Source organism: Chanos chanos, chromosome 8 (assembly GCF_902362185.1).
Source record: "Chanos chanos chromosome 8, fChaCha1.1, whole genome shotgun sequence".
NCBI classification, from domain to species: domain Eukaryota; kingdom Metazoa; phylum Chordata; class Actinopteri; order Gonorynchiformes; family Chanidae; genus Chanos; species Chanos chanos.
This window is the reverse complement of record NC_044502.1, coordinates 34269946-34297510: the sequence shown is the minus strand read 5'-3', so window position 1 is coordinate 34297510 and position 27565 is coordinate 34269946. Positions and strand designations below refer to the sequence as shown.

The 27565-nt window shown below is 42.2% G+C and overlaps 1 protein-coding gene across 1 annotated transcript in view; it reads right to left on the bottom strand.

The window, feature by feature from the left end:
- Positions 1-14419: 14419 nt before the first annotated feature.
- Positions 14420-27565, bottom strand: part of LOC115819629 (nuclear factor of activated T-cells, cytoplasmic 1-like) — a 39519-nt gene continuing 26373 nt past the window's right edge. The window contains exons 8-10 of the mRNA XM_030783132.1: positions 25173-25305; positions 18335-18979; positions 14420-14532 (exon numbers count right to left, since the gene is read on the bottom strand). Of these exons, the coding sequence (XP_030638992.1) occupies positions 14420-14532; positions 18335-18979; positions 25173-25305 (891 nt within the window). The remainder of the gene's footprint in view (positions 14533-18334; positions 18980-25172; positions 25306-27565) is intronic.

The window sequence follows — 27565 nt, the reverse complement described above, 5'->3', positions numbered from 1 at the left end:
ACAGTGGAAAGTCTAACCGCTACAGTGCAAAGGACTGGAAAAAGGAAATGCTGAGAAAATAGTCAGTTGTTGATTCTTTGCCATTTACCTGTCATGGAAAACAATGTTTTATTTCAAGGCAGATCAAGCAAATTATTACCATGATTTATCATCAAAGCTAAGAGGTAGAGTTTTGTATCGTGAATTTCTGTTGATGATTCATACCAAAAGGAAAGTCTTTTTTTATAGATCTAAGTCCTGATTTATTGATAATGCCATATGCTGAAGACAGGATTATAAAACCATAAGATTCAAATCGATACCGTTTCCAAATGCTTCACAATCTGCCAACTCAAGTCTAGAAACGTGTCACATCAATCCTGTCACCTTTATCTACACTTATCACACAGGCTTTTTTTTTAAAACAGTAATTTTTATTTATTCAATTTTATTCACGGAATGCATACTGTATACATAAAACATCATCAGATTCTTTTTTTTTTCTTTCTTTTTTAATTTTTTTTTTTTTTATATAAATATTCAATATTAGAGAGAGAAGTTTCAGCATGTGCCTGAACAGAAGAGTGTTAGAGTTACAATCATATTTTTTCAAGGAAAAAGAAAAGAAAAGAAAAGAAAAGAAAAGAGAAGAGTAAGGCACAGAACTGAAGTCTTTTACACATTGCCATGCGTTCATTAACAAGAGTGAAATGCTTTTCCATTTTCATTGCTATAACAAACTAAATTCATAAGTATGAATAATAAGTGCATGCTTTAGAAAGATTGTTTAACGACAGAATGCGGCAGAGAACATGATAAGTTTTGGTATCTACCAATTATCCTATCTCTGTCTGACCTTACATGGGGGAGAGAGAGAGAGGGAGGGAAAACTTTAAGATGAAGAGCACTATGTCTGAGAGGCATTGGGGTGATAACTAAATAACAGTGAAATCCTTTGGTATCAGCTAATTGTTTATTGCTCATAGAGTCTGCATCAACAGTTTTATTTAACAGTATATGTGTATATCTCAAACCATTTTGAATGTTTTGTGACATAGGCACAATCTATTTCACAAAGACTTGACAGACAAGAGCACCAATCAATTTCAGCTGATTCGAACGAGGCTTACGTGGAAGTGATAACATATGTTTACGAATGTCAAATCCTTTTTTTTTTTTTTTTTTTTATTGTTTTGCTCCGTGACTGGTTCAAATTTGTTGCTGACGGGTCACTGATGACAAAACTGTAAAAGGTAATATCTTTCTCACGGTGGAGTTTATATTCATCCCATCAAACTTGCATTTTGCAACGATGAGTGAAAACAAAACGGGGAAAGATGCAGAATAAGATGTTTCCAAAGACAGATTAGTAGACATTGACATCTGAGTGAGTGGGTGAAAGTGTGGGTGAGAAGTAGAGATAGAGAGGTAGAGATGCGAGATTACACTGAATTAAAGATTACACTGAATGCAAGATCATCCAGAGACTAAGCACACCGTAAAGACACAACAGAAAGTTAAGGCATATATATATATAGACACATATATATATATATACAACATATTAAACATATATATTTGTACAAAGAACATTACACACATTTTATCATATTTAGGTTATTTTTCTTTTTTAAAAAGGTGAAAGAGATTTTAATCTAGTCAAACTTCTCTACACATTTCCAGCCTTTCATGTTTCCTGTAAACACACCATTGATTGAAATGAAAAATATGTATCAAAAACAAGTGCAGGTTGAGAGGAGACAGAGCAGAGTCAGACCTTTGAGTGGACATGCGTTAAGGCACGGTTTAGGCTGCCCCAGCTGATGGTGTTACTGGTACGCTATCATTGTGAAATGGGGAGCTGACCCTGTCAATCATCTTTGTCCTGAATTCAAACACGCTCGCCGACACGCAAACTCACGTACTGGATACACACATACACACATAGAGTGGAGGTCAAAAATGAAAAAAAAAGATATAACTTTATTTCTATATCTTGGTCCTTGGAAGAGCTAATTTGGAAGAGCTATATTTAAGGCAAGAGAGAAAAAAAGTTTTGTGTTTTTTTTTTTTGTTTTTTTTTGCCTTTATTTACAACTGTAAATGTAAGGCCTTTCACAAGAAACATTCAGTCAAGTGTAATTGTGCAGTTTCCTTTGATTCCTGTGAGACGTCCGTTCCTGCATTGACTCAGTGGCTGTTAGTTAAGGGAGTCAGTAATCAAAAATATCCAGGAGTGTGGAGAGAGAGACGTTGTGGTCCCTTGTTCTTCAGGCATCTGCATGGCCATTCATGCATGACTGTGAACGGAGATGCTTGACAGGTCATTTCGGATAATTTCGTTGACTATGGAGACACAAAAAAAACAAGCAAAAAGGAGAAATTAACATTTTTCAAACCTCAGTTATAGAAGGTAATCTAAAACAGCAAGTCATAGATCACAGAAACAAGCCAACAGCGTAATCTTCTATCTATCTATCTATCTATCTATCTATCTATCTATCTATGAATATAAAATAGAAAATGACATTATTATGGATAAAATAGAGCCAAAATTTCTTTCTTTCATAGGAACAAAGGGGGGCCTCACACAGTGACCTGCACACATATACATATCCCCTGATCATAGCCTCTGTGTATGCCCATGCATTTCCCACGCTCAGAGAGAGCTGAGTTCAGTGGCTCTTTATCAGCTGTGTTCTTTGGCTGAAGAGAGGGAAATGAGCAGAGAGGGCAGGCAGGGTTGGTGGGCCCACTCACCCTGAACGAACAGCAGCTCCTCACAAGTCTGCACTGATAAACTTCATACAGGGACAAACCCCGTCTCAGTCTGAGTCTAGTCCACAGTGAGGTCATCTCCCAAACCATGGAGCCAGACCAGGAAACCCTGTTTCTATTACCCACATCCATAAGATTCCCTTAAAACCCTTTATCATCCCCTCCAGCTCTGGACAAGCATTGCAGTGTAGATCTGACACACACACACACACACACACACACACACACACACACACACACTTAGCCTCCATAAAGGAAGACCTGCTCTGGCAAATGGCCCCTTTCATCTCCAGAGGCTAAGCAGGAAGTGTGTCATTTGAACAGAACCACTGTGTTTATTTGTTTTACTATGTTGGTTTTTGATGATGTGATGGGATGATAGTTACAGTGACACTGCTGGATATATACTCATTGAGCGATTGAAGGTCTAATCTATTTTCGTCTTTTCTTGATTCAGGTGTAGGGGAAAATGTAATCAAAGAATATTATTACTTTAAAGAGAGGAAAAATAAACACACACACACACACACACAAGTATACACTACACACACACAAGCATATGCACGCGTGCACATGCACGCGCGCACACGCACACATACACACAAACACACACACACACACATTCGTGTTCACTCTCACTGGTTTAAAATTGTCTCTCCTATGTGAGGAACTCCCCATGGAAAAAAGCAAGCTGAGCCAACACCTCTGGCTGTTTTTACTCAGTTCTGCTCCGGGCAAAACAGGCATTTACATGCTGGGCGTATTTTTAACCCCGCGCTTCTGCATCCTCAGAAAAATAAACCAAACCACAAAACCTATGTCCCAATTACATGATCAAAATGTAACGTCTCCTGTGAATGTCTGGTGAAATACTAATAGTTTTTTTTTGGGGGGGGGGGGGGGGGGGGGGGACAAAAAAAAACAAAATCACTACCTCAGCAGTTGTCACAGTAGTTTCTTTCAAAGGAAAAAGCTTTCATTTCCTTTTTGTCTTGCCTGTCACAGGAACATTTGTGCCTTCTCCGAAATGTGCACACCTACATGTCAACCGCACTGTTGTTTTGTTTTACCTTATCAAATAATATTTTCCATTTTTGTGCCCTCAACTTTTCCACTGATACAATGCAGCATACGAAAAGAGAGAGAGAGAGAGAGAGAGAGAGAGAGAGAGAGTGTAAACGAAAGTTAGCGTGGTGACCAGATCTCACGCCAGGTTCTTGCTGACGTTCAAAAAGCCACTGAAACAGGATGCGGCAAACTGTTGAACCACAAAGCTCCAAGACCACCCAATTATAGTAGAACTATTTAACACCTATCAGCAAAGTGGCTCCTTATCAAAAGAACAGACAACTTATTTAAAAGTGACACAGTGGACATGTTTGCTGTAGCAATATTATTGACTATCCACTCTGTGTTTTAGGCAAACAAAATAATCATTTAAAGTACCCACTAAATGTAGTCTTTTGGGCTTGTGTTAGGCCTAGAGCTCCATGTGATGCAATCTCCTGTAATGTTCTATCTATTACTCTACCAAGGAGAGAGCAGTGCAGTGTATTAGTAAAGCACACATGACAGAACACGAAAAAGTTTGGTACTTCTACCCTCTCCAAACCCTGATGTTGTAACGTACAGCCACAGAGACTGGGGATTTTTTTTTTTTTTTGGCTTTTTTTTCTGTTTTCTGGACTCTCCCCACTACAACACAGGTACTGCTATGATTTCCTTGTGTTGCATTTATATTTATGTTTTTGCATTTCAAAGAGTTGTTGCAGAGTTGTTGCATAAATGCTGATGAAAAAAAAAAAAAAAAAGCATTCTAACAACTCAGTTTTTCAAAAGCGCTCCGTAGGGAAGGATGCAGAGAGATTAAGGAACAAAGGTGTAATTTTATTACGATAGACATGATTTCCTTTCCTTACAACACACTCCATCACTCCACAACACTAATCTTTTAACTGATTTTACAGAGAACGGTGAGAGTTGGAGGCCACAGGGAGTCTTTCCATCCAAATACACCTGTCATTGTTCATGATGTTAAATAAAAAATGATGACCAACTGCCATCCAGGGCGTCCTCAAAGTAAGTAAAAGGGAAAATTTGAACCTCTTTTTAAAGCCATTCCATAAAGTTATTGTTATTCAACTTAATAAAAAAAACTTGAGTACATATCAACAAAAACACAATGGAAAAAACTAAGTACAGCTTAAAAGAACAGAACACCAAAAAGAAAAAAAACAACAGTAACAAACCCACAGACACAATCTCTCTCTCTCTCTCTCTCTCTCTCACACACACACACACACACACACACACAGACGTATTAAGAGGCGTGGTCACAGGCTGAGTTATTTTTGGATAGCGCTGTGACAGTGGCATCACAGAATGTGTACACTTCATTAAAACATGTCTCCACACAGCAGTGCGCCCATGATCCTAACACACTCTTGCCAAATACACACATATGCACAAACACACTGGCCCTTTGCAGCACAACGGGTGTGCTGTATCCGCACCGACAGCTTTCCTCTCGGGCGTGGCTCACGAAGCATATGTCTGTCCAAGGTACAAGTATTTGATCACAGCTAAAAATGACGCTCCTGTCTCTAAAAATATAGCAATTGGGAATCCCTGTTTTGCTCCACTGAGATGGAATGACAGCTGCCAAAAGCAGGTGGTATTAAAACAAAAGAATCAAATGTAATCACAAACAACGGAACAGTTGAGGCTAATGAAGCACAACAGTGAATGCCCAACGTGCGGCCAATCTCAGAGAACAAACGCTAAGAAAATTTTACAAAATCTCAACCATACCAGACTGTAATATGTTCCCTTTGGCAGCATGTATTTTCCATACGAACATGACTGACCGCAAAGAGATAAACCGCGGATAGAATTCTACAGTACAGACTAAGCTTCGAAATGTGTGATGAGCGAATGTTAGCTACTCTGCGAGTGTTTCTCAAGCGAAAAATAATCTACAGAGGACCTTAGAGTGTGTCTGTGGTGGGGAGCTACTGGTCAGTCAATATCTCCGGAGAGCATTCCGGCTTTATCAGGGCTATCCTGTGTTCGCCGACCCCATTCCAGAACACCAGAGTTAAGTGTGAGAAACAGAGGATGGGGGATGTTGTAGGAGTGTAAATTAGATGACAGAGAGAGGGGAGAAAGGGATAGCCTGTGATTTGGTGGAGACAGGTCATCACTACGGTTCATTTGCCAGCCCACGAGATCTGTATGAAAGATACCAAACTTATTTTCACCTCAGCGATCCAATCCAAAAAAACCTAAGCGTTGTGCACAGAGGGTAGCTTTATACAGTCTTTAGGTAATTCATACCATGAGATGATTTGTATTGTTAGCGGAGATGGGCTGATGAGTTACTTTACAGTGACAGTTTAACATTCACATTATGGTGAGCACCATACGCAATAGCTATTCTCATTGCACAGGCCCAAGTCTGTCTGAAGACGAATACAGGTTACCAGTACAGGTATCAGTGTTTTCTAAGTCTACACACTATCCATCACCATTCCACTAGAGTTCAGAAATGTTCTCAGCAGAACCAGGAATGTTCGCTAAACAATATTACAGAGGGAAAATCTGTACTGTCCTTCATCGCTTTGACACCAACTGATCAATAGAATAGGCAGCTTTCAAACTGAAGGTTTAACCTTGTTTGAACTGCGCACGAAATTGATTTGGCAAGGAAGCTTAACTCTGAATTTGATGCCATAGACGAAAAGCAATTGAATTTCCTGCTGTATATTACTTATTGTTTCCCCACAATATCAAATCTGCTCTCAGTTTCAGCAGAAACGCTTAATGGACTATTTGCAGCCTCCTACACTTTGCTGAATCAAGAGAGGGAGGGGCTCCATCTCAGGCTGTCTAATACCTAGAAATCGTAACTGACACAAAGAGGGTGGTAGTTGGGTAGTCATTGTGCATTTTCCCTCTCTGTCACTCTCTCTTTTTCTTTCTTTCTCTCTCCCTCTCTCTCTCTCTCTCTCTCTCTCACACACACACACACATACACACACACTAAATGTAATTCCAGTGGAACAGATATTTATCCATAGTATAAATAGATTCCAGGTATAAAGGCCATCCAATTGAAGTGCACAGATATCAGCCCGCATTAATTATATTCTTTGTTGATGTGGGACGTCTGCCTCCAGCATATGGAAGCATTCAGCAATGCGATTAATGGTGGAGGTAAAAAGCAAGGGGAACGGAGAATAAAACTGAGAGAGAGCGAAAGAGCAAGGGGCTCCGGTCCGATCTGTTTTTACGAGCCTCCGGCAGCAGCTGAAGCCCAGCGCAGATCCCCTGCTCTCTGGTGCTGGGCCAGGCTCTGGTCCTCGGTGCCAGAGAGACGGAGAGGACAGTGGGAAGAAAGAGAGAGGGGAGAGACAGAATGTGCGTGGAGAGGCTGAGCCACGCTGGCAGGGAAAAATAGGCCTTGGATTCAGAGAAGGAGTTTCCCCAACCGGGATAATGCTAACACCCCCACCGCCCCCCCCCCCCTTCCCCCCCCCCCCCCCCCCCCCCCCACCCCTCCAACCACCACACAGCAAAGAACGGCCTTGATGAGCACTGTAAACGCTAGTGAGCCTGGAAAACGACTAAAGTTTGATCTGAGAATGAAGTGCTGGTGTTGGCTGTATGAATCTTTCTTGTTAGTTTGAGTGAATGGTCCTTAGGGAAGACTGACACACACACACACACACACACACTCACACGCACACACGCACGCGCTCGCACACACATTCACACAAACTTCTAAATGCCCTCTCTGTCAAAAGGGAACCAAAAAAAAAAAAAAAGAGCAAGCAGTCTCCCAAAATGAGATGACCACTCTAAAAACAACAGCTCCCTCCCGTACCCTCGTCAAGTAATACGTTTATTTTGGCTTGAAATGAAAGGTGGTTTCTTTTTGATGCTTTGAGGGCACAGCGCATCTCTCTATCGCACTCCTCCGTCTTTTTTCTTTTCTCTGTCTCTTTCATATCTACGCCTCTCTCTTCTCCTCCTCTCACTTCCTTCCAGGTCCAGCGGGAGCCAACGGGTGTGTGCTTTCAGCTCAGTCCCCCGCGGCCGTGATGGGAGGTGTTTACATGACTAAGGCCACTCTCCTGTGTCCTAATCAGTCATGTGCAGAAATGATGCATAATTCACCGTGCTCTACGTACCCTGGGAAAGCATTTGCTGGTTTATAGGTAGAGATTCCCTTCTTATGAAAAAATGAGGGGAAAAAAATATCAGTAAATCACTGGCAGAATTACAATAAAATGTCCATTTTCTCACTAGACTATGGGGAACAAAAAAAAAAAAAACAAAACAAAAAAACATACACAATACTGAGTAAGTGGAAAACAAAGAATAATGTCTTACCAAAAAAGGACAAAAAGTGATAATCTATCCGATGGTAGCTCTAAAAATGCCATACTGTCACAAGATTGTTGCCGCATGTGCTTTCAAGGTCTACAAAACTCGACATCTCTCTCGAGCAAGTACCCAACAGCCCTGCCATATCTTTCTCTGGCCATGTCTCATTTAGCATAACTGCACGCTAAAATAACTTTGATCATCAGATAAGTCCCCTTTGATGAAAAGTACGCCAGAACAGTCCGAAACTTGGAGCAGTGCAGAAACAAAGCACTGCCGCGCCAACCCCCCACCCCCCCTCCACCCCCCACCCCCCCCCCAACTTTAATATAGCGGTCAAAGCGTGAGCATAATGAAACCATCACCTGTTGGTGTATTATAATCATCTGAACGAATGTTTGGCAGTGCACCTGCATTTAATGGGATTTATGACATCAGCATGTGTACTCTGCCTCTTTAAATCACCTGTTCCCTGTCAGTCGTAATGTAGGATTTCACCCCCCCCCCCCCCCCAACCTCCAATATTATATAAAAAAAAAAATATCTATACCACATTTTAAACATCCAAGCAGGCCTTACTTCAGTGCAAGCTTTATTGGTCCCCATCCATCAATGAGGCGCTGCTCTGAGGTAGCTTGCCATTTGAGCGAGCACACTTTTTGCTCTGGTTCTGATTACTTCTCTGTTTCTCCTGGGGCTGAAGTAGACCTTCTACCATGTGCCATCTTTCTCTCTCTCTCTCTCTTTTTTATTTATTTCTTTTTTTTTTTTAGTGTCATACCACAGGGAATCAGTAAACTTGGGGAGTTCACACACCCCCTTTAGCTAATATCTTAATCTTCTCACAAACCTATGCACGGTTGGAGATGCTTAAAGCTTCAGACCCTGACTGCTTCTCAGACTACAGCAAAAAGAAACAACAACAAAAAAACCCAAAACCAAACAAAAAAAAAAAAACCCCAAAAAAAACCCCACTACAAATCAAGACATTTTTCACTACTGCTTCCAAAATGTGTCTCTCTTTTTCTCTCTCCCTATCTGTCAGTCTGTCTTCTCTCTCTCTCTCTCTCTCTCTCTCTCTCTCTCTGGTAAGCATGTGTCTGCACTCTTAAACCAATTCAGTGATTGGTGGAACTTAGCAGGATGTTATGAATTTGTGAGACACAGTTAAATGCACCATAGCATGTTCTATCTAATGCTATTGCATTCAGAGGAGAAAGACAGATGAGGTTTAAGTTTGACATTCTCTAAAAGGAAGAGGATTATCCTTGAATGTGTGGAGGTAACTTAAGGATATCGGTTTATGCTGCACCATATTTCTCATGTCTCCGCTGACTTTTTTCTTTTTTATCTTCTCTCATCACCCTCACCTCAGTTTTAGAGTTAGTTTCAATGTACCTAGCTGTGCCACATCTGGTGGTTCTGAAATATCCATCCAGCATCATAGACAGTCTCAACTCAACAGGGACCACGGAAAATCTGTTCCAGTACTTAAGATACTTACACACATAATACCCATCATACACTCACACAAACATACACAATGAATTCAAAAAAGGCATCTTTTTCTCCTTCTTTCTCTTCTTTATCACAAACACACACACACACACACACACACACACACTGATCCAGAGCTATAATGTGTAAATCTTAGCCAGCTCTTCACCAGGTTATGGCTCTGCTATTTCATCACCTGCAGATTTAGTGATAGTGCTGGCATAGACTTCTCTGGACTTGAGCTTCTTAACAGAGAAAGAACAGCTGGATCACAATATAAATCTTACAGATTTAATGTAAAGACCCTTAATAATTCACTTCACTTTGCAGATTGCATCACCTTGACTTTATTTTACAGAAGCTGTTAAGCATTTGACATCTGAGCAATATTTGATCAGCATCAGCGAGAATGTTAAAATAAGGATGACGACATAACCAAATGAATCATTTCAGATATTATATGACAGCGGGTTTGACTAAGATCTGCGTCGGTTTGACTTGAATATACCACTCACAGCTGTCTCATTGGCCTCAGTAACTTACCAACAAAGACATCCAAAGTCTTTAGCCTCATCTGTCTCATCTCTCACAAAACCAAAGCTCTGTCTAGTTACAATATCATAGCACATCTCTGTTATTCATTTGCTGTCAATACAAATCATTACAAATTTCTGTGTGAACTCCATGGCTGAGCTGAAATACGGTGTATGAAAAGGGCCTCTTGCTACTCAACAATGCTAAAATTTCCAGTCTTTACTGACGACCTCGTGTCCCTGAGGTATGGAAATCAACTTGCCTTCTGTGGTATGTGACATGACCGTTTTTAGAATTATATGTCCGCAGAAATTCGTATTAGTTGAGTTATTAGTTGTAGAGCTGGAAATGGAATTAAATGGACCATATGTGGTAGGACACTTTTACAAGTCTGAGGACTGATTGGGGCATGAAGCATACGTGATTGAGAAATGAGTCATGAGACACAGGGTTAAAAGTGAACTCCAAAAAGTCACGTTAGTGAATCATGCATGTGTAATTCTTCCCATAACAGGTGTCCAGAATCAGAAAGAAAGTCCACAGCTTCAGGTTCACCATTTCTTCTGCTACAGAATTATTTTCTTTCAGCTACTATGGCTTTAATGGGCTCAGTAGCACGTATTATGTGCAGATCACAAGGGCATTGTGGGAATCTGCCAGAGAACTTCATGAGCCATTGCTTGTGCTCCCCTTTTTCTTCTCCTCACATAAACTCCCTCTCCCTCTCTCTCTCTCTCTCTGTCCCCCCATTCATAGTTACACACATGGAGATACAGAGGTGCATGCACACACACACACACACGCATGCTCGCACACACACACGCACACACACACACACACACACACAAACACACACACACACACACACACGCATGCTCGCGCGCACACACACACACACACAAGCGTGCACGCACACACACACTCACACACACAGAGGTGCATATGCACATGCACATGCAACAACAGGAAACCAGGAAACTGCCTGTTTCACACACACACACACACACACACACAGCCACTCACACACACACACACACACACACACACACACACACACACAAAGAAAGACATGTGGTCTGAGAAATTATGAAGAAAAAGGGTGATAATAAATTAGAGTTGTGAAAACTTCTCTTGCTCAAGTGTTCAAGCTCATTTCAGGCTCATTTTTCTGCATCTAGAAAAATCCATGAAGGGAATGATTTGTGTGAATGGAGGGCTACTGAAACGTGAATACACAGTAGTTTATGGGCCGGTGACAGAAGCTCCTGGGGAGGGTTCGTTTTGTTCCTGTCTTTTTTTTTTTTTTTCTTCCTACTTTCTTCTTTTTGTCTATGTGCTACAGCTCCGTTGAAGGCGGCGAAGGCCCAGAGCTTTGCCAAAAGCAGCAAACCCAACGGCTTCCCCCATCCTGCCTGGCTGGAACACCCCTCTGTGTTAACATGTATCAGCACAGGATTCTTTTTCACTGCGTTAGCAGGTTTAAAATGGGGAAAATGGTCGAAAATGTTTAAATATGGGGTTGTGTTTAAGAATACAGCGTGCGTGTCGAAGAAAAAAAAAAAAAAAAGATGTTAACATAGTCGGTAGTAAAAAATAACTCAAGCCTTTGAACGTTTAAACATTAAGAATGGTAACACCCAGTTCGCTGAAAATACAATGTTTTGTCCCTGGTTAAGGAGTTAGCAGAGTGATTTGAGCATTAGAGGAAATTTCATCAAATGTCAAAAAAATGGAACTAAAAATGAAGGAAAAACAAGTTATGAATTTGTGCACTGGCATGAAGTGGGCTGTCATCATTCTTCTTTTAACAGCACAGCCAGCAAAAATCACAGCCGCACATACCCATCAGCCTTGCAAAACATTAGAGTCAAAAAATAAAAGTCTTAACTACTCTGATCCCGCTGTCTGTTGAACTAACCACAAACACAAACACACACGCACATACACACATGCACACATATTCTCTTTCTCTTTCTGGCTCTCTCTCTCTCTTTCTCTCTCTCTCTCTCTCTCTCTCTCTCTTACTCACACACAGACACACACACACACACATCCATCATCTTTAGGTTTAAGAGGGTAGCAGTGGGACAGGGGCACAGAGCCCTGCAGATCCAAGCCACAGGCCACATCAACTACTCTCTCAGTGGGGCCTGACCTCTTCCAGCAGCAGCCAATCCTGCAATTTTCACTCCAGAGCTCCTAAACCTCATAATACATCCAGGCTCCACAGAGCCACAGAAAACCCACCACATAAACAGACGTCACATGCTCCAGTCATTCCTCACACAAACAACTCATGTTTACAGAAGGGCAGAATGCAGATTGTTGGTGTAATTTTGAACAGGGGTTTTCTGGAGGTTACTGTTTTCTGGTGCTTTCCTCTAAATTGAAAAAGCCCCTATCTGATAGATCATTTTAGGTAAATTTCAATTTATCAAGCTTAAGTTATGGTAAGAGCACTATTTTGACTGTTCCTTTAATGAATGTGGAGAGAAAAAAAAAAAAAAAGTACGTTTTCTAAAGTAAGAAAGTCTGCCCTCCAATCTAGACATGTCAAAGCTCAGACATGATGAAAGCCAATTTGTTTAGATAGCGACAAAGTTACTTGCCAGATGAATTCCTTAGCAGTGACTGTGGGGCGTGATGATGGAATGGCTGAAACTGGAGTGTACTGAATGAATTGCGCCGTGAAGAGAACTTGACAAGAAAGAGGAGGACTTTGCCATTAGACTGCACAGAAGCGGCTTCTATCCCCCAAAGCAGTCAGCGGCCAATTAAAAAAGAAAAAAAAAAAAAAAAAGAAAAAAGAAAAAACGAAATCCAACACCGTTTTGGCAGACACCTGTTGATGTCATTATGAAGTACTGTGTGTACCTGCGCTGATACTGCAGTACATCACAAGTCATTTCTTTGAATTGATTGGTTTAATAGATGATAACTCGCAGATGTCTCTACAATCCTATCGATTTAACAGTGAGATCATGGAGACAAAAAAAGTAATATAATATGCAGAAAAATGTGTAGCTAGAATATGGTTGAAAAAAAAAAAAAATATATATATATATATATTGATTGCGAATATGATTGAAGATGTCATCAAAACTCAGAGTCATAAGTGAAAGCATACCGAGAGGAAACAGAGCATATTGCTAGGTCACCCTACACTTCAGTGCACTGGAACTTTTCTTGTCACAAACACACAGCGTACCCTGCGTAGAACTCCTGCTCAGGGGCCAATTTACTGTCATCTTTATATTATCTTTAAATTTCAAGGGAAATTTTGATCCACGGTGATCTAAATTGATACCTTTAAGAGTGCTGAGGAGGACCGTGTGACAGAGTGATTTTACTGTAATTTACTTTCACTCTTTAACCGACTTATACAGCCATAGCTACTTGACAGCTGAATTACTTAAAGTGGAAAAACAGTTCATAAATTGTGGCCTTTTTTTTTTTGGTTGGTGACTTACACCAGCTTATGATACTAATGAAAGAGGACATGAAGAGAGAGTTTAAAAATCACTACATGTTTAGGTTTTTCTTTCCAGTGGCTGTTACAAAATGTACTGTTCATATGATGCCCTCAGTTGTCTTCATAGTTGACTAACCAAAACTTAAGCCCTCCAAAGCTTCCAAAAGCCAATATTTTGCTCTTGTATTATTTTTTCCAACAATTATAGAAGTTCTCAAAAGCCAATTCTAATTTATTCACCATCATTTAAAAGGCTGCCAGGAAAAGAGAATTCCTAATATGAAAACACAGCAATAATAATAACAATAAAAAAAAAAAAATATATATATATATATATATATATATATATATATATATATATATATATATCCACATCCTCTCATTGGTCATAAATAATGAAAACACCATACCCTGCTCTATTTGACCTGTCAATAAAACCTAAAAAACCCATACAATTTGCTCTTGACAATGCACTTAAACAACAGAGAAGCAAGGCATTTCCTGCTCGATGAGTGGCCACGCTGAGGTACTACCACATCCTGGCAAAGCTGTAGGGGTCAGAGGTTGAGTGCTGTGAAAGCCTGGGCTTTGACCAAGGCTGCAGTCCAGGTTGCCTACATAGGAGCAGTCCAGCTATTCCCAGAACAGTAGCGACCCCCCTCTCTTTTAATGCACATAACCACTGCCAAAGCCCCTCTCAAAGCGGCCAGCCTCACGGCACACTCCCATGTTAGCGACTCAGCATGTTTTCAGTGTTGGGCCGACGCACTCTCAATCATCATTAGAGGCTTTGCGGAGTCCTGCTGCCCGGGCACTCTGCCAGGATGTGTAAAATTTTCCATGAGAAAACCCTCTGGCCACTCCAGAAGAGCAAGGAGTATGAGCTGGAGGGGGAGAGGAGAGGGGGAGAGAGAGTCATGGGACGGAGAGGAGAATGAGGAATCCTCTAAAATATTAGAGTGTTTGCAGAGAGAGAGAGAGAGAGAGAGAGAGAGAGAGAGAGAGAGAGAGAGAGAGAGAAACTAATGACTGAGAAAAAAGGTAATAGCAAAAGTTGTGAGTTAGATAAATAGTAAGATGCACAAAATATCTGAAGAAGAGATTTTTTTCTTTTTTTCTCTTTGAGTCATACGCAATCTCCGCTGTATAATAAAGTGCAGTCAAGAGACACGAAAACAAAAGAAGAAAAGGAGTGCTTCTCATAGACACATAGATCATACGCACTGTTCCCCACACTGAATGACTTGACAAGGTCTGTGTGAATAAAGGCCTAGTGTGTTACGGAGCACAGCTGGTAAGAATCTGCAGCGATGATTAGCACTGGTGCTGTGAAGCATTTAGCTGTGGTTCATGATATCACCCATCACACCAGCAGTTAATAAGAGAAGACAAACAGCAGCAGGCCCATAGCATAACATACGGAACACACTCTCGCTGGACCAGAGTGGCAGAACACACACACACACACACACACACACACACAAAACACAGTTACCACTGCACGCTTACACACACACAAAGGACATAAAAGAGGCCTTCACATGCACCAAGAGACTCAGGGTCTATAACGAGGACCAAAGCCCCTGGATCTGCTGTATATGTAGACAGTGCCAAATCTAGAATGAAAATCAAAAGCCAGAGTGAGAGAAAGCGCTCCAACACACACATTCAAGAGAGGGACCATGATGTCACCACAAGAGTCTTTCCTCCAGACGTTTGACAGAGCGAGCCAGTCTCCCCACCCTCCACTTTTACTGCTTAATTAGCCAGGCTAACCAAGGCACCAAGGCACAATCCTCACTTCTGTTTTTCAATGCAATCTATTGTTTCACAATTGATGTCGTATGCGTGGCATTTTTCACAATTCAGTATGTATTATAAATGGTTGTGGTATATAGTCAAAGAGGGAATGCCACATGACTCAACAAATGGCCTTTACTTACACAAAACTCTGTTAAAAAGTCCCAGGGTTTAATACGCAATGCTAGCATGTTCTACACTTTGGAAAATGAGATGTGATTTTAATGTGACTGGAATGCTGACTTAGAGTTTCAATGAAATAGTGCCTTGAATTAACATTAGAGTGACTTTGAACATAAACAGGCATTTGGCCCAGGTTTACCCCGTCTACAAGTCTAACTGACACAGCACCTAGTGCCGCGACTGAATCAATCAAACAAGCTAACAAGTCCATTAGCGTGAGTATAATCACTGATGCAGCTACTGAGCGGAGTCCTAAGGAGCTGAAGGATATCATGTGTGCTCACTCTCTAACTTTATGCAGTTAAAGCCCAACTGAGACTATGGAGAGCAGAGAGTTGTTGAGTGCGGGGCAGTTAGAAGTTGACATGTAACACATCATCTCTCCTCTCTCTTTCTCTCTCTCTTTCTGTGTCTGACACACACACACACACACACACACACACACACACACACAACTCTGTTCTGTATGGTAGTCAGCTGTTGATAGCTTGAGGGATTTTCTCAGAAGCCATTGAGAGATGTTTCCTCAGGCTGATGGAGCTGGGGAGCTGAGAGCTGTTGTATGGGGGGAGGAGGAGGAGGCGCGAGAGGAGGGAAGTATAGAGCAGAGTCAGGCTATCGGCTTCAGGCTCTGGGAGATCTCATGTGTCTTGTGGCAGACTCCAATCATGGGGGCCACGCCGTGCAGTGCTAACCCCAAAGCCACTGGGTGAGGTCATTGCACTGTCTCCCCCGGACGGCTCCCCAGCCTTCCTCGCTAGCCGCCGCAGGCTAATGAACCTGGACGGGAGCAGGAGGAGCCGACGTTCTTTATTTGGTTTACAGCTCGTTTGAGAATGTCCGGGATAGGGCTGCACCTCGCGCCTTGGGGGCTAGTGGATGCCTTCAGAGTATGCAGTTACCACCGCACACTTACCGGGACTCCAGCAGCACCAACCACAGACGCATATTCAGACATTAGATGACGTGAGACTGAAGCTTATTGAGGTTTTTACAAGAGGCAATTCGGTGGCCTCCGCCAATCGATACGCATTCCTACGAGTCTCTAATGCAACTGTAATCACAGGTTGAATGCATTTGGGCACTGAAACAGAAGGCTTATCCCTGCTAAAGTGACAGAAGATTAGCTAGGGGAACACGGAAACAAGGTTTACTCGGTTTTACGTGAGTATCCGGCGAATTTGGAATACTTTCATATTGTGCTGAAATGCAGATCAGTTTACCTGGAAAACAATCTTATAACAAGCTTTCATCTTGCATCAGTAAAGGCTAGTGTTTCAGAGCTGTTCACTTAATGCTGCCACCCCCACACGTAACAGTCCAAAATGTATAAATATGTCACTATAATACACTCAGTCTTTATAGCAGAGGGCTCATTTGATTTCTCTCTCCCCTGTCTCATCAGAGCAAGTCACAGGACCGCACTGATACAAAGGAAAAAAAAAAAAAAGTCAGCCTTGTATTTGCGTGAATTGACAAGACTTTAAACATGATGCAAAAAGGGTTAGATTCAGGGTTTCTCACTAGTGCGATGATGGACTGATGACTTTAAATTTCTGTGTTTTTGTTTATTTATGAGTTATGGGCCAGTGGGAGTCATACAGATGACAGATTTAATGACAGCTGCGTATTGACTCAATAACAGTTATTCCCTCTGGCCCTGATACACCTCTTTTTTCATAGACACGTACACACGTAAGCACACTCCGCACCCCCAGTCTCACTATTCATAGTGCCCTGTTAGCTGGAGTAACAGAACTGAGTGTTGAAAAGACACTCGATAAAGGTGACATCCTCATACGAATTGAGAGCTGCTCTGTGGCCTTCTATTTATATAGGACATTCCACCTTATCATTTTTAAGCGTAGAGGAAAGTGTGGCACATATTCAGATCATTAAAATACTGGGAGCTATTTCAGCAACCCAGGCAAGCACCACCATTAGAGCCAGTTTGGAAGGCCAGAGGGTGAGGACATCACAACCTCCAGCCAGGGGCAATTACGACAGGAACGTGGAGGAGAGGGAGGTGTTCAAATGTACAGTGCTCCCGTGGGTGTCACTGGGCACAAAGCCAGGGCAGAGGGGCTCCCCTTAACCAACCCCCCTTTCCCCTTCGGTCTCCCTTGATGACGACAGCTCCATGCAGCAGCCTCCATAGGGGATAACCAACAAAAACAAAAGTGCCTCTTGCCTTCTAACTTCCCTCAAATCAAAACTTTGAGTGCAAAGAAAAAAAAAAGTAAATAAAAATCCACACGCCTCAGGAAACCCCTACCCATTGTTTTGCTTCCTTCATTAGCTCTTGTGTCAACAGTTTGGTCCAGCACGCGTGTGCCACTGTTTTTGTACTGCCGCTCCCTGCCCGACCCCTCTCTGCCTGTGTTTGGACAGATTGTCTGAAAATCCCACTGAGGTAATTTACTGTAGTAAAATCATAATAAAAAAAAGTATTCATAGATGTGATGCCCATTGTCACACACCTGTAACTGGTCTGAGACTTAAATAAACAGTCCATAAATGGATAAATAGATGGCTTTAATGACACCAATTCTGGCAGAGGCATTCGGATTCAAAGGAATAAGCAGACCACAACACCGGTGGAAAAATGCTGTTAAACTTAGAATTGTTATACACACCACTAAAACTGAGGACATTTGTTTTATACTTTAGTAACTGAGACAGCAGGGTAGCTTTGAGACTCACCGTCATCAAGGTATATCTGATCAAGCTCCTGAGGCTCCTGTTTGATGGTGACTGGTAGGGTTGGGGGGCTGCTGTCCTCTGGGAGGAGGCTGGTTGGGCTGCCTCTGGTCTGGGTGGAGCTGGGTGGTGCTGGCTGAGCGGGGCTGAAGGTAGGGATGAAGGGGCTCTCAGCAGCAGCTCCAGGAGTGGAAGGGTGTGAGTTGGGAGAGGAGGAAGGGCTACTGCTGGGGTATAGGGGTTGATAGGCAGGGCTGCTGAGGTGAGGACTGCCCTGTGGGTGCAACATGGTGAGGGAGGTGGAGTGGTCTGGCGAGCTGGGGAGGGCCAAAGACGGATGGGAAGGCGTGTCCTGCAGGGAGGCCACTGCTTGCATAGGGTGGTGTTGCGTTGGGCTGCTGGACAGACACTTTGGGAATGGGACAGGAGACAGGTCGTGCAGCTTGGGGCTGGAGCTGGGGGAAGAAGTGGGCACAGCGGAGTTTCGTGGCGGGCAAGATGGATAACCTCCAAGACAAGCTTCAGCATCACCCACAGGCATCATAGGAGTCAATCTCTGATGGCCATAGTAGGATGGCATGTGCATGGGCATCCCCAGAGCCCCTTGGGGCTCATAGTCATCATTTGGTTCTGTTTTTATCATAGGAACTGCCAACAGAAAGAGAGGAGAGAGCGAATGAAAAAAAAAATGTGATATGTTCAAAGGGATAATTGAGGGAACAAGTGAGTAAGTAAGTGAGCAAGTGAGTGAGTAAATGTGAACTATTATGCCAGTTCATGATTATCCCTTGCTAATGAATGAGTGTCTCACTTTCAAGAAAAAAGAGAAAGGAAGAAGAAGAAGAAGAAGAAGAAGAAGAAGAAAATGGATGAGTCTTTAGAGCAGAGTACCACAGCTGGCTCCAATAATGAAAAGGCCTGTTTGCTTTGGATTCAGCTCCAGCTCTGATATCCTATAAAAGAGTATTTTAAAACAGTGCGCTACAGCAGGAGCCCAAGACCCAAAGGGCTCAAAGCTTTCAGAGTAATTGTTGCTCTCAGGATAGAGAGTGGAGGGAAGAAGAAAAAAAGATTTGATTTTGATTGGGTACTTATTGGTTCTTAAGTGAGTCTACTGTGCCTGTGGTTTAAGAGGACTCTATAACATAAGATAATAAGGGAAAGTCCAATGACCTTCCAAAACTTGTATGGACATCTTCATGTCAAATAACATATCATTTACCGTAATATACTGATTAAATCGCCTTGGTTTTCCTGTCAGTGCACAGGAAGGGTGAACTTTCGTGGCCCTTTTTTTAAAATATATAGATTTCAAAAGTAGCATCATAGGCTGCCTGAAAGAAAACTAAACTACAGCACCGTGTGCTAATGTGTTTACCGTGTATGAATTAGCATGCATTGTAGAGCTGCTGAGGGGTGTTTGTTACCATATCATTAAATCATATGTTTATTATTTTTTCAGTTGAAGAGGTCTTTCACACTCTTAAACTGCACATGTCAGCAAACCGTTCCCATAGGAAGGGGATTTACGTCAGTGTTCTGCACTGTAACTGACGTGGGAGTGAGCTAGACCTCCTTCAGTTGGCTGGTGTGCACTAGTCTCAAGTGCCCAAAAGCTAGTCTCAGATGCCCAATATGAGTAGTACCTGGAGGTTACAGATACAAATCCCTCCTCGGCTGTTGTTTAGCTAAGACTCCCCACTATTTGGTATCTTTACTTTACATTAAGGGAACAAACAATTTTAAATGATAACTGCTTGGTCATTTTGCAAATTTAGTTGTTTGTGCCCACAGCTGAACATGCGTACTATGCATGTAATGCAAAAATGTGTATCTGCATAGCTCATTTCTATTAATTTCATGAGTTTTTCATGACTTTGATTTTACTGTTACAGGCTAATGAGTTGAGTGGGTGTAATGTAATTATTTGACACTTAAAATAAACTGCAAAATGACAGCTGTGCTTATGTCTTTTTACCTCCCCTCTTTTTCTCCCTCTCTCTTCTATTGTCTGTCTCACATTCTTGGATTTCTGTCTAAGCCTTTGGGGACAAAGGGAATCATCCAGCCTTCAGGTGGATCTGGAGCCGTGTACAACTCATCTCTGCTTCACTGTGAGAAGACCCCCCCCCCCCCCCCCCCCCCCCCCCCCCCCCCCCGTTAGTGCCGTCCCCAGCTGGCTCCGATTTCCTCCCAACCTGCAGGGTTATGGCCCTTAGACAGTTTACGCTCTGCACATGTTTTTCTCCACTTCTTCTTCTTCTTTCTCTCTCTGTCTCTCTCCCTCTGACTAGCCCTGTCTGCTTGCATTAAAGTTTGCAGGCTTGATCTGGATATTCGCTGAGTGCCTTAGTCTTTGCCGGAGCTTTGGAGAAAACTTGGACTCAGGCAAACGGATTGGGGGGGATACTGTGGAGTATACTCTGACTCCCTTTGCTCAAGAGAGGTCGGAGGAGCTCTCCTAAGCTTCCCTGTCATAGTGCATAGCTATGACTGTGGTCGTCTCTGGCTGTGAGGCACACGTTGCTCTGTCAGAAGGCTCTGTATGAAACTTTTAAGATGGATTAAACATTAAATGCTACAAAACATTAGGGTTTGTATGATATATAGATTTTTGCACCATACAAAAAAAAAGAAGTGAAATTTGTTCTGTGTGATACAGAAGGAGCACTCAGGATTTGTTGTGCATTGTGAATCATAGGACAGTTAATCACACCATGAGAGCCTGGGAGTAATTACATGCTCCTGGGTGGGAACAATCTGGCTGATGGTTGGTGGCCGGTGAGGGACAGTTGGACATGTCTGTCACCATCCAAAAGCAATGTCTGCAAACAGTTTGTGGGCGTGCTTAATATCCACAATATCATAAAGGCAAGGTCCTAGAGACAGAGTACGCTCCATATGCTCACGCATATGGCCAATATATGAAGGCTTACTTGTCATGAGAACCAAAAAAAGGCATGGAGGAAATGTTATTACAATATGTGTATGTATGTTGTGTAAGACAGTGAAAGATAAAGAGGCACACAGAAAAACACTGAGAAAGTCGTGCTCCTTGGAAGGTTCTCAAGTCCAGGTTTGACAGGATATGAATTAGTTTCAACGTTGCACAGAACATTTTAAATCAGTGATAAATTGCACATTACAAATTAAGTCTCTACTTAACATTCTCCTTCTCTATAACCACTAAAGGCCACAAGCCCTACCCTGAAACTAAGTCACCATTTGTGTTAATAATAGAACTTGATATTGGGAAGGAATCTTCAGACTGCTTGTATAAAATGAAAGGATTCCGAGAACTGACTTCAAGTGGGCTTTCACTGGTGCCAGGACTTTTGCGATTGTTGTTTCATGTGGTATGAGAGAATGTTTCTTATTTTTAGAAGAAAAGGACGACACGTCAGGACCTCACTGGCACAAAAAGTTACTGGAATTGAGATTGGAAAAGCAACGTTAACACCAGCAGCTAGAGAACAAGGACTCACATTTACTGCATGGAGATTTCAACATCTACTGAGTCATGAAATACAAACAAACCACAAATTCTACTAAAGCTGAATTTACAAAAAAAAAAAGAATTGAAATAGTTGGAGTGCTGTATTTATCCTTTCATTTCATTTTCGAATAATTTCTTTATAAATCTAGACATCTTGAGTGATTTATTGAAATAGACATCGCAGATCTTTGAACCGAAGAAAACAGATCAAACTTAATCCAAATTCTGGATCAATAACTTTGCCCTAAATTAGAGTGCAGCTGATTGGGTTTAGTGAATTGATTAAATTAAATTAGTAAATCCAACATTCAACACTAAATCAACGGACTGACCTAGTGTGGTACATTCAAGTAAAACAAGGTGAACATTTTTCTACAAATGGACTTCACATAAGCTGAAAAAATAGCTTGGCTGAAGTGCCATTCAAGCTTATCTCTGGCTGTCTAACCCTGCCTGAGAAGGACTGTGTGTGCGTGTGTGAGTGTGTGTCTGCGCACGAGTGTGAAGGAGAGAGGGGACAGACTTACAATAGAGCCTAGATCTGATAACATCAGTAATACACATATCTGAAGCATGACTAGAGTACACATGGATAAGAATCAAATTATGTTTACACAACAAAAACAATACATCTCCCAGGAGATAAGGTTGTACCGGTTCAAAGGGGGGAAAGAAGGAGAAGAAGAAACGAAAAAACAGCTGTTAAGCCCCGTATTGAACTCTGCTAACGTTACTAACACTTGAGCTGGTGGTTGCTAGTAGCATCAGAGGGAGAGGAAAGGCTATTTCCAGGGTTAAAGGAAGATAGTAGTAAAGCATACCATTTAGTTTCACACTATTTGCATGCCAGCCTTCAATATGGGTGTACGATTTAATAAAGACAGTACTATGAATGGAAAATGAGAGTTGTTTTCGATACCAGCTAGAAAAAACCACAGCGTGTTTGTCTCGTCCTTCCGCTTTTTAAAGAAAGTAAGACTATTTTAAGGGGCGGTTTTCACAGCCGGAGCCTTTTTATAGACACAGAGACGCTGAAGCGTGAATGAGATGTTCTTTGTAAGACGCGTCAACAACCGCAATTGTACTTGAAGTGGTCCAGCGAAAGAGCGGGCAGGCCCCATTCACATGAGTGTGGGAGGAAGTGATGACAGCGACCCCACTGTGCCCTGGGTTCTCATTACCTTGCCACAGTGTTGACGGTTTGCAATGCACACACACACTCACACACACACACACACAAGCAAGCAAAACCACCTCTCTTTCCGACACTAATTTTCCATCACAATTATCTCTGTTATAATTATGGGAGTGAGTCTGCACATTAATTCAAGTTTGCTACTAATTCAATTAGTTGTTCATTAGTTTTTAGATTTATGTAATGAATATACAATGCAAAATGTAAATTACATTTATGATGAGGTGGACATTATTGGTAATAATCAGTATCAGTGTGGGTACTATCAATGCAAAAATATGCACAGATGTCTTGCAAAATTTCTCTACATTTGGGCTTTTGCATTATCCACTACAGTCACTTTTCAGTTTGCACCTGAAACACCCTGCATATTCGTGTTAGCGCTTGACTGTACTCATCACTCAGTCACAGTCATTGTCAAACAGACGCAAACAGAGGTCCCTTCTTGTGTACCGCTGCACTGCTAAACCGAGCTTGTCTGTTAATGGTAGTGTGCGAGAGCAGATTCTGTGCTTTCAAACAGATCTGACGTATATTTACAGGCTCTCTGATGCTTAGCAGAGTCTGCAGGGCAGGTCTATGTTTGTATTCGAGAGTTACAGAAATCGGCCACCGTGCAGCACGGGTAACCATTGTCAATATTCATTGCGTACTGCAGCGGCCATAAAACAATTGAATATTGCACTTGACTAACTGGTGGGTTTTAATGTTGAGGCACGAAAAGCTTTGACGAAGCATCATACCGCTGATTAGCGTTATCTCTCCCGCTAAGTGATGCTATATATGGCTGGGGATCTGCCTTTTGTTTCTTGTGAGCTCCAGCCCTTCCTGTTTGAGAAAGTATCCAACTAATGTCGTACAACTCTGTCAGGTCACATCTCCTAATAGGGCCCTTTACTGCAGGGCTCTCGCGTGTGGCGCTAATATGAGAACCATCCTCACTGAATGAATCATGGCTTATCTCGCCGACTTACAAAAACAGCTGGGACTTGCCGAAAGGATCAGGGCTTTTTTTTTTTTTTCAATCTAATCGCAGCCTTTACAGTTTGTGGGTGCTGACACTGTAGCGAGTTCAAATAGCCTTTTTCCCCCCTGATCTTTCACCCATGAGAAACTTAAGCCTTTTGAAGATTTTTTATTTAAGTCAACTTTTATTATGATGTGCAAAATGCATACTGTGTGAGGTGTGCAAAAAGGCAAGATTTGAATATTTTGATCAAAAGTTAAAAGCAAGAAACAGAGGAGTAAGAGAAATTTCTTTGCCTGTACTCAACGTCAGTGCAGTCTTATCCAGTCTGTGTTTGGGACAGGAACTCTCTGTTATCCTGTCTAATGGATACTTTGCTGGTATATTTTTCTCCAGAGAGAGAGAGCGAGAGAGAGAGAGAGAGAGAGAGAGAGAGAGAGAGAGAAAAGGAAACCTGTGATGCACACAGCCTAAGAAAATTCCGGAGTGAAATGCCATCCATAAAGCAGAGGCCTGGGGAGAGTGGGGAAGCCAGGGTAACGGATCAGGGTTTGGGGCAGGTTGTTGCACGTTGTGAGGAGCAGAAGGAGTAGGAAAAGGAGGTCCCAGCCATGCCGAGCTACGTGAAGGGAGACGTGACAGCTGGGTTGACAGGAACATCTTACTCAATATCAACAAAGCTCGGGGGCTCTGTCAGTCACTGGTAATACCTCATTGCTGAGCAATGCAATACAGCAATAGAATAAACACAACTCACAGGTTTCCCTCTTACTGTGCTCCATGTATGCTCTATGACAAAATACTGCTGCAGAGTTGTGCTGTCCAGATAAAAAAAAGACTTCTTTAGATGGTCAAGAGTTGTATCTTGATAATAATTTATATACTGGATAATGTATGTCCCTCTCCTGCACATACAGCACAAGTCATGATAGAAAGTCAAAAATATTTACGTTTGACTTGGAACACAACATGAATAGACAGAGAGGTAAAGAGAGGGTGAGAAGATAAAAGTATCTAGGTGTGTCTTTGTGTGTCTGTGTGTGTTTGTGTGTGTATGTGTGTGCAAGAGAGACAGAATGGAAGCAATGCATTCCAACTGTAGACTTGTGCATTAAGTATAAACAACTGTAAACTTGAATGGAGTGGAATTAAATTAAATTAAGATGAATTTAATTGAATTTACCATTAGGGGGCAAGTATGTGAAGCGCTGATATTGGCTCCTCTTCCTCTTGCCATTGCAAACATAGAAGTTCACTTGCACAGGATTGGATATCCTCTGATTCCGATAGGGAGGGATCTCCACCAACAGTGAAGTCTGCAACACACCACATCATTTTCAGACTGTTACTATATGACTACGCTACAACGGACTAATAAAGGAAAAAGTATAAACCTCCCAAAACATTAGCATCAGCTTATAAAATAAAGGGTATTAAATAAAATGAGAGTGGGTGGGTGAATGAGGCAATAAAGGTTCCAGTCTTTAAAAAGTTCCCTTTACAAAGCTATTGCATAACTCTCAAAGGCTCTGCAAGTTCCTGAGGTGCATAAAGATCCCTATTTTTTTTTTTTTTTTTTTTTTTAAAAGCAGGAAGCGTGGAGGTTCAGGTCAAATGTTTGGACTGTGCAGCTGGGTCTCCGGGTGAGCCCAGAGGAGTCAAAGCAACGCTGTGCCCTATATCATTTCAATTCACACCGTCTCAGGCAGACTCCTGCGCAGGAGCGGCCGTGCTGAGATCTGCTAGAGGGAGTAAGAGGAATGGGGAGAGGTTGGGCTTTGTTTTAACCATAGCGCCCGTTTTCCCATTGCCACCCTTCCCCCCTCCCCCAGGCGAACCACGGGGGTGAGTTGAACTCTTGACTGCTTTGACAGCTCAGGCTGACAGCTTGGACGGCGGTGACGTGAACAGGCATATAACCGACTTCCAGAGAATAGTCAGAGGTCCGGAGGTGCAGAGGTAGGTGGTTGGTGAGGGGGGGTGGGACGGCAGAGGAAGTCCCCTCATTTCATGACTCAGCAGTCTCTGAGCGCTACCTCGCTCCGCAGGTCACGGTAAGGCATTCAGACAGTCCCCAGGTGTGTGTGGACATGTGTAAATGTGTGTTTGACTTGCCCTCTGACGTGCGAGCGTTGGCCTCTAACAGAGACACAAATGACGGTTCCTCTGAACCTCCTGCCTGATGGCGGCGTGAGGGGGAGGAAAAGAGAAGTTGAGAGGGAACTCTTGTTTGTATGAGCTCCAAATAGACATTACTGTATTATTTGTCTTTCTCCTGTCTCTCGCCACCCTCCCCTCCCACCCAATGCAATTTTCCAACATCTGAGGCTATCTCTAACATCAGCCTGCCCTTAAGACCAATTAGCCTGCAAAGAGAAGGTCCATCTTTAACAAAGCTGACGCAACAAAGCATTCACTTGAATGAAACGACAACAACACCAATAAAGAATGCAAAGAATCACCGCAGACTATTAGAGTGGTGAGGCTAGTGACAGGAATCCTTCAGGCTGGTTTATGTAGGACCCCCGCTAGTGTAAATTGCAACAGTTGGTTTACAGGAAGTGGAGAACTGAAAGCGTGCTGATTAAAGGAACAGATGGAATGTATAACATGTACACATCACACACATGCATGTACACACATACACAAACACAAAACGCATCAACACACAGACACACACAAACACACACAAACACACACGCACACACACACACACACACACACACACACACACACACACACACAGAGGGGTTTGTTCTAATTAAATCCCAAAAACAAAGCAGCCTTTTGGAACGAGCAAACTAATATAAACCATTCCACAAAAGGCAATAAAAACTCAGTTTGACTTTGTTGCCTTTTTTTTTTTTTTTTTTTTGCTTTTTTTTGCTATTCAGTCGAACTGACAGAAAACACTAAAAGAACAGAGAGGTGGTTTATTTTCTCATTACATCTGAAATCAAAATGCAGCAGGTGAAAAGGAGGTATATAACTCGCTCTTGACTCCTCGTCAAACCGAAGCCGTGGTTCACCCGACATGTCAAGGTTCTTGTGTGTGTGTGTTTGTGTGTGTGCATGTGCGTATGCGTGTTTGTGTGTGTTTGCGTGAGAGTGTGAGTGTGTGCGTGTCAGAGAGGAGGATAACAGGAGCATGAGACTAAATATGTGATTGCTTTTGTTTGTGTTGCTGCTGATGAAGGCAGACAAAAAGCCTTTGGTGAAAATTTCATTGAGTGTTGCATGGACTAATCAAGCCCATTCACTCTCACTCTTAGTAATTCCTGAGTAAGGGTTACATCAGGGAAAGGAGAGTGGTGAAAATAGAGAAACAGAGAGAGAGAAACAGTGAGAGACAGGTTTGAGTAAGCCTTGCATCACCACAGAAGTAAGTTTATTACTGAGTAATATTTTAAGAATGAGAAGACTGATCGCATTAACTCTGAGGTAGTTTATGTTGTCCCACTCTGGTGGAACAATATAAACAGAATTAATTTAACTCTGGGGAATTTGCTGTGCAGAAGTCGTGATGTCATAGAGAAAATTATGAGTCTCTGCTTCAAGACACCCCCCCCCCAAAAA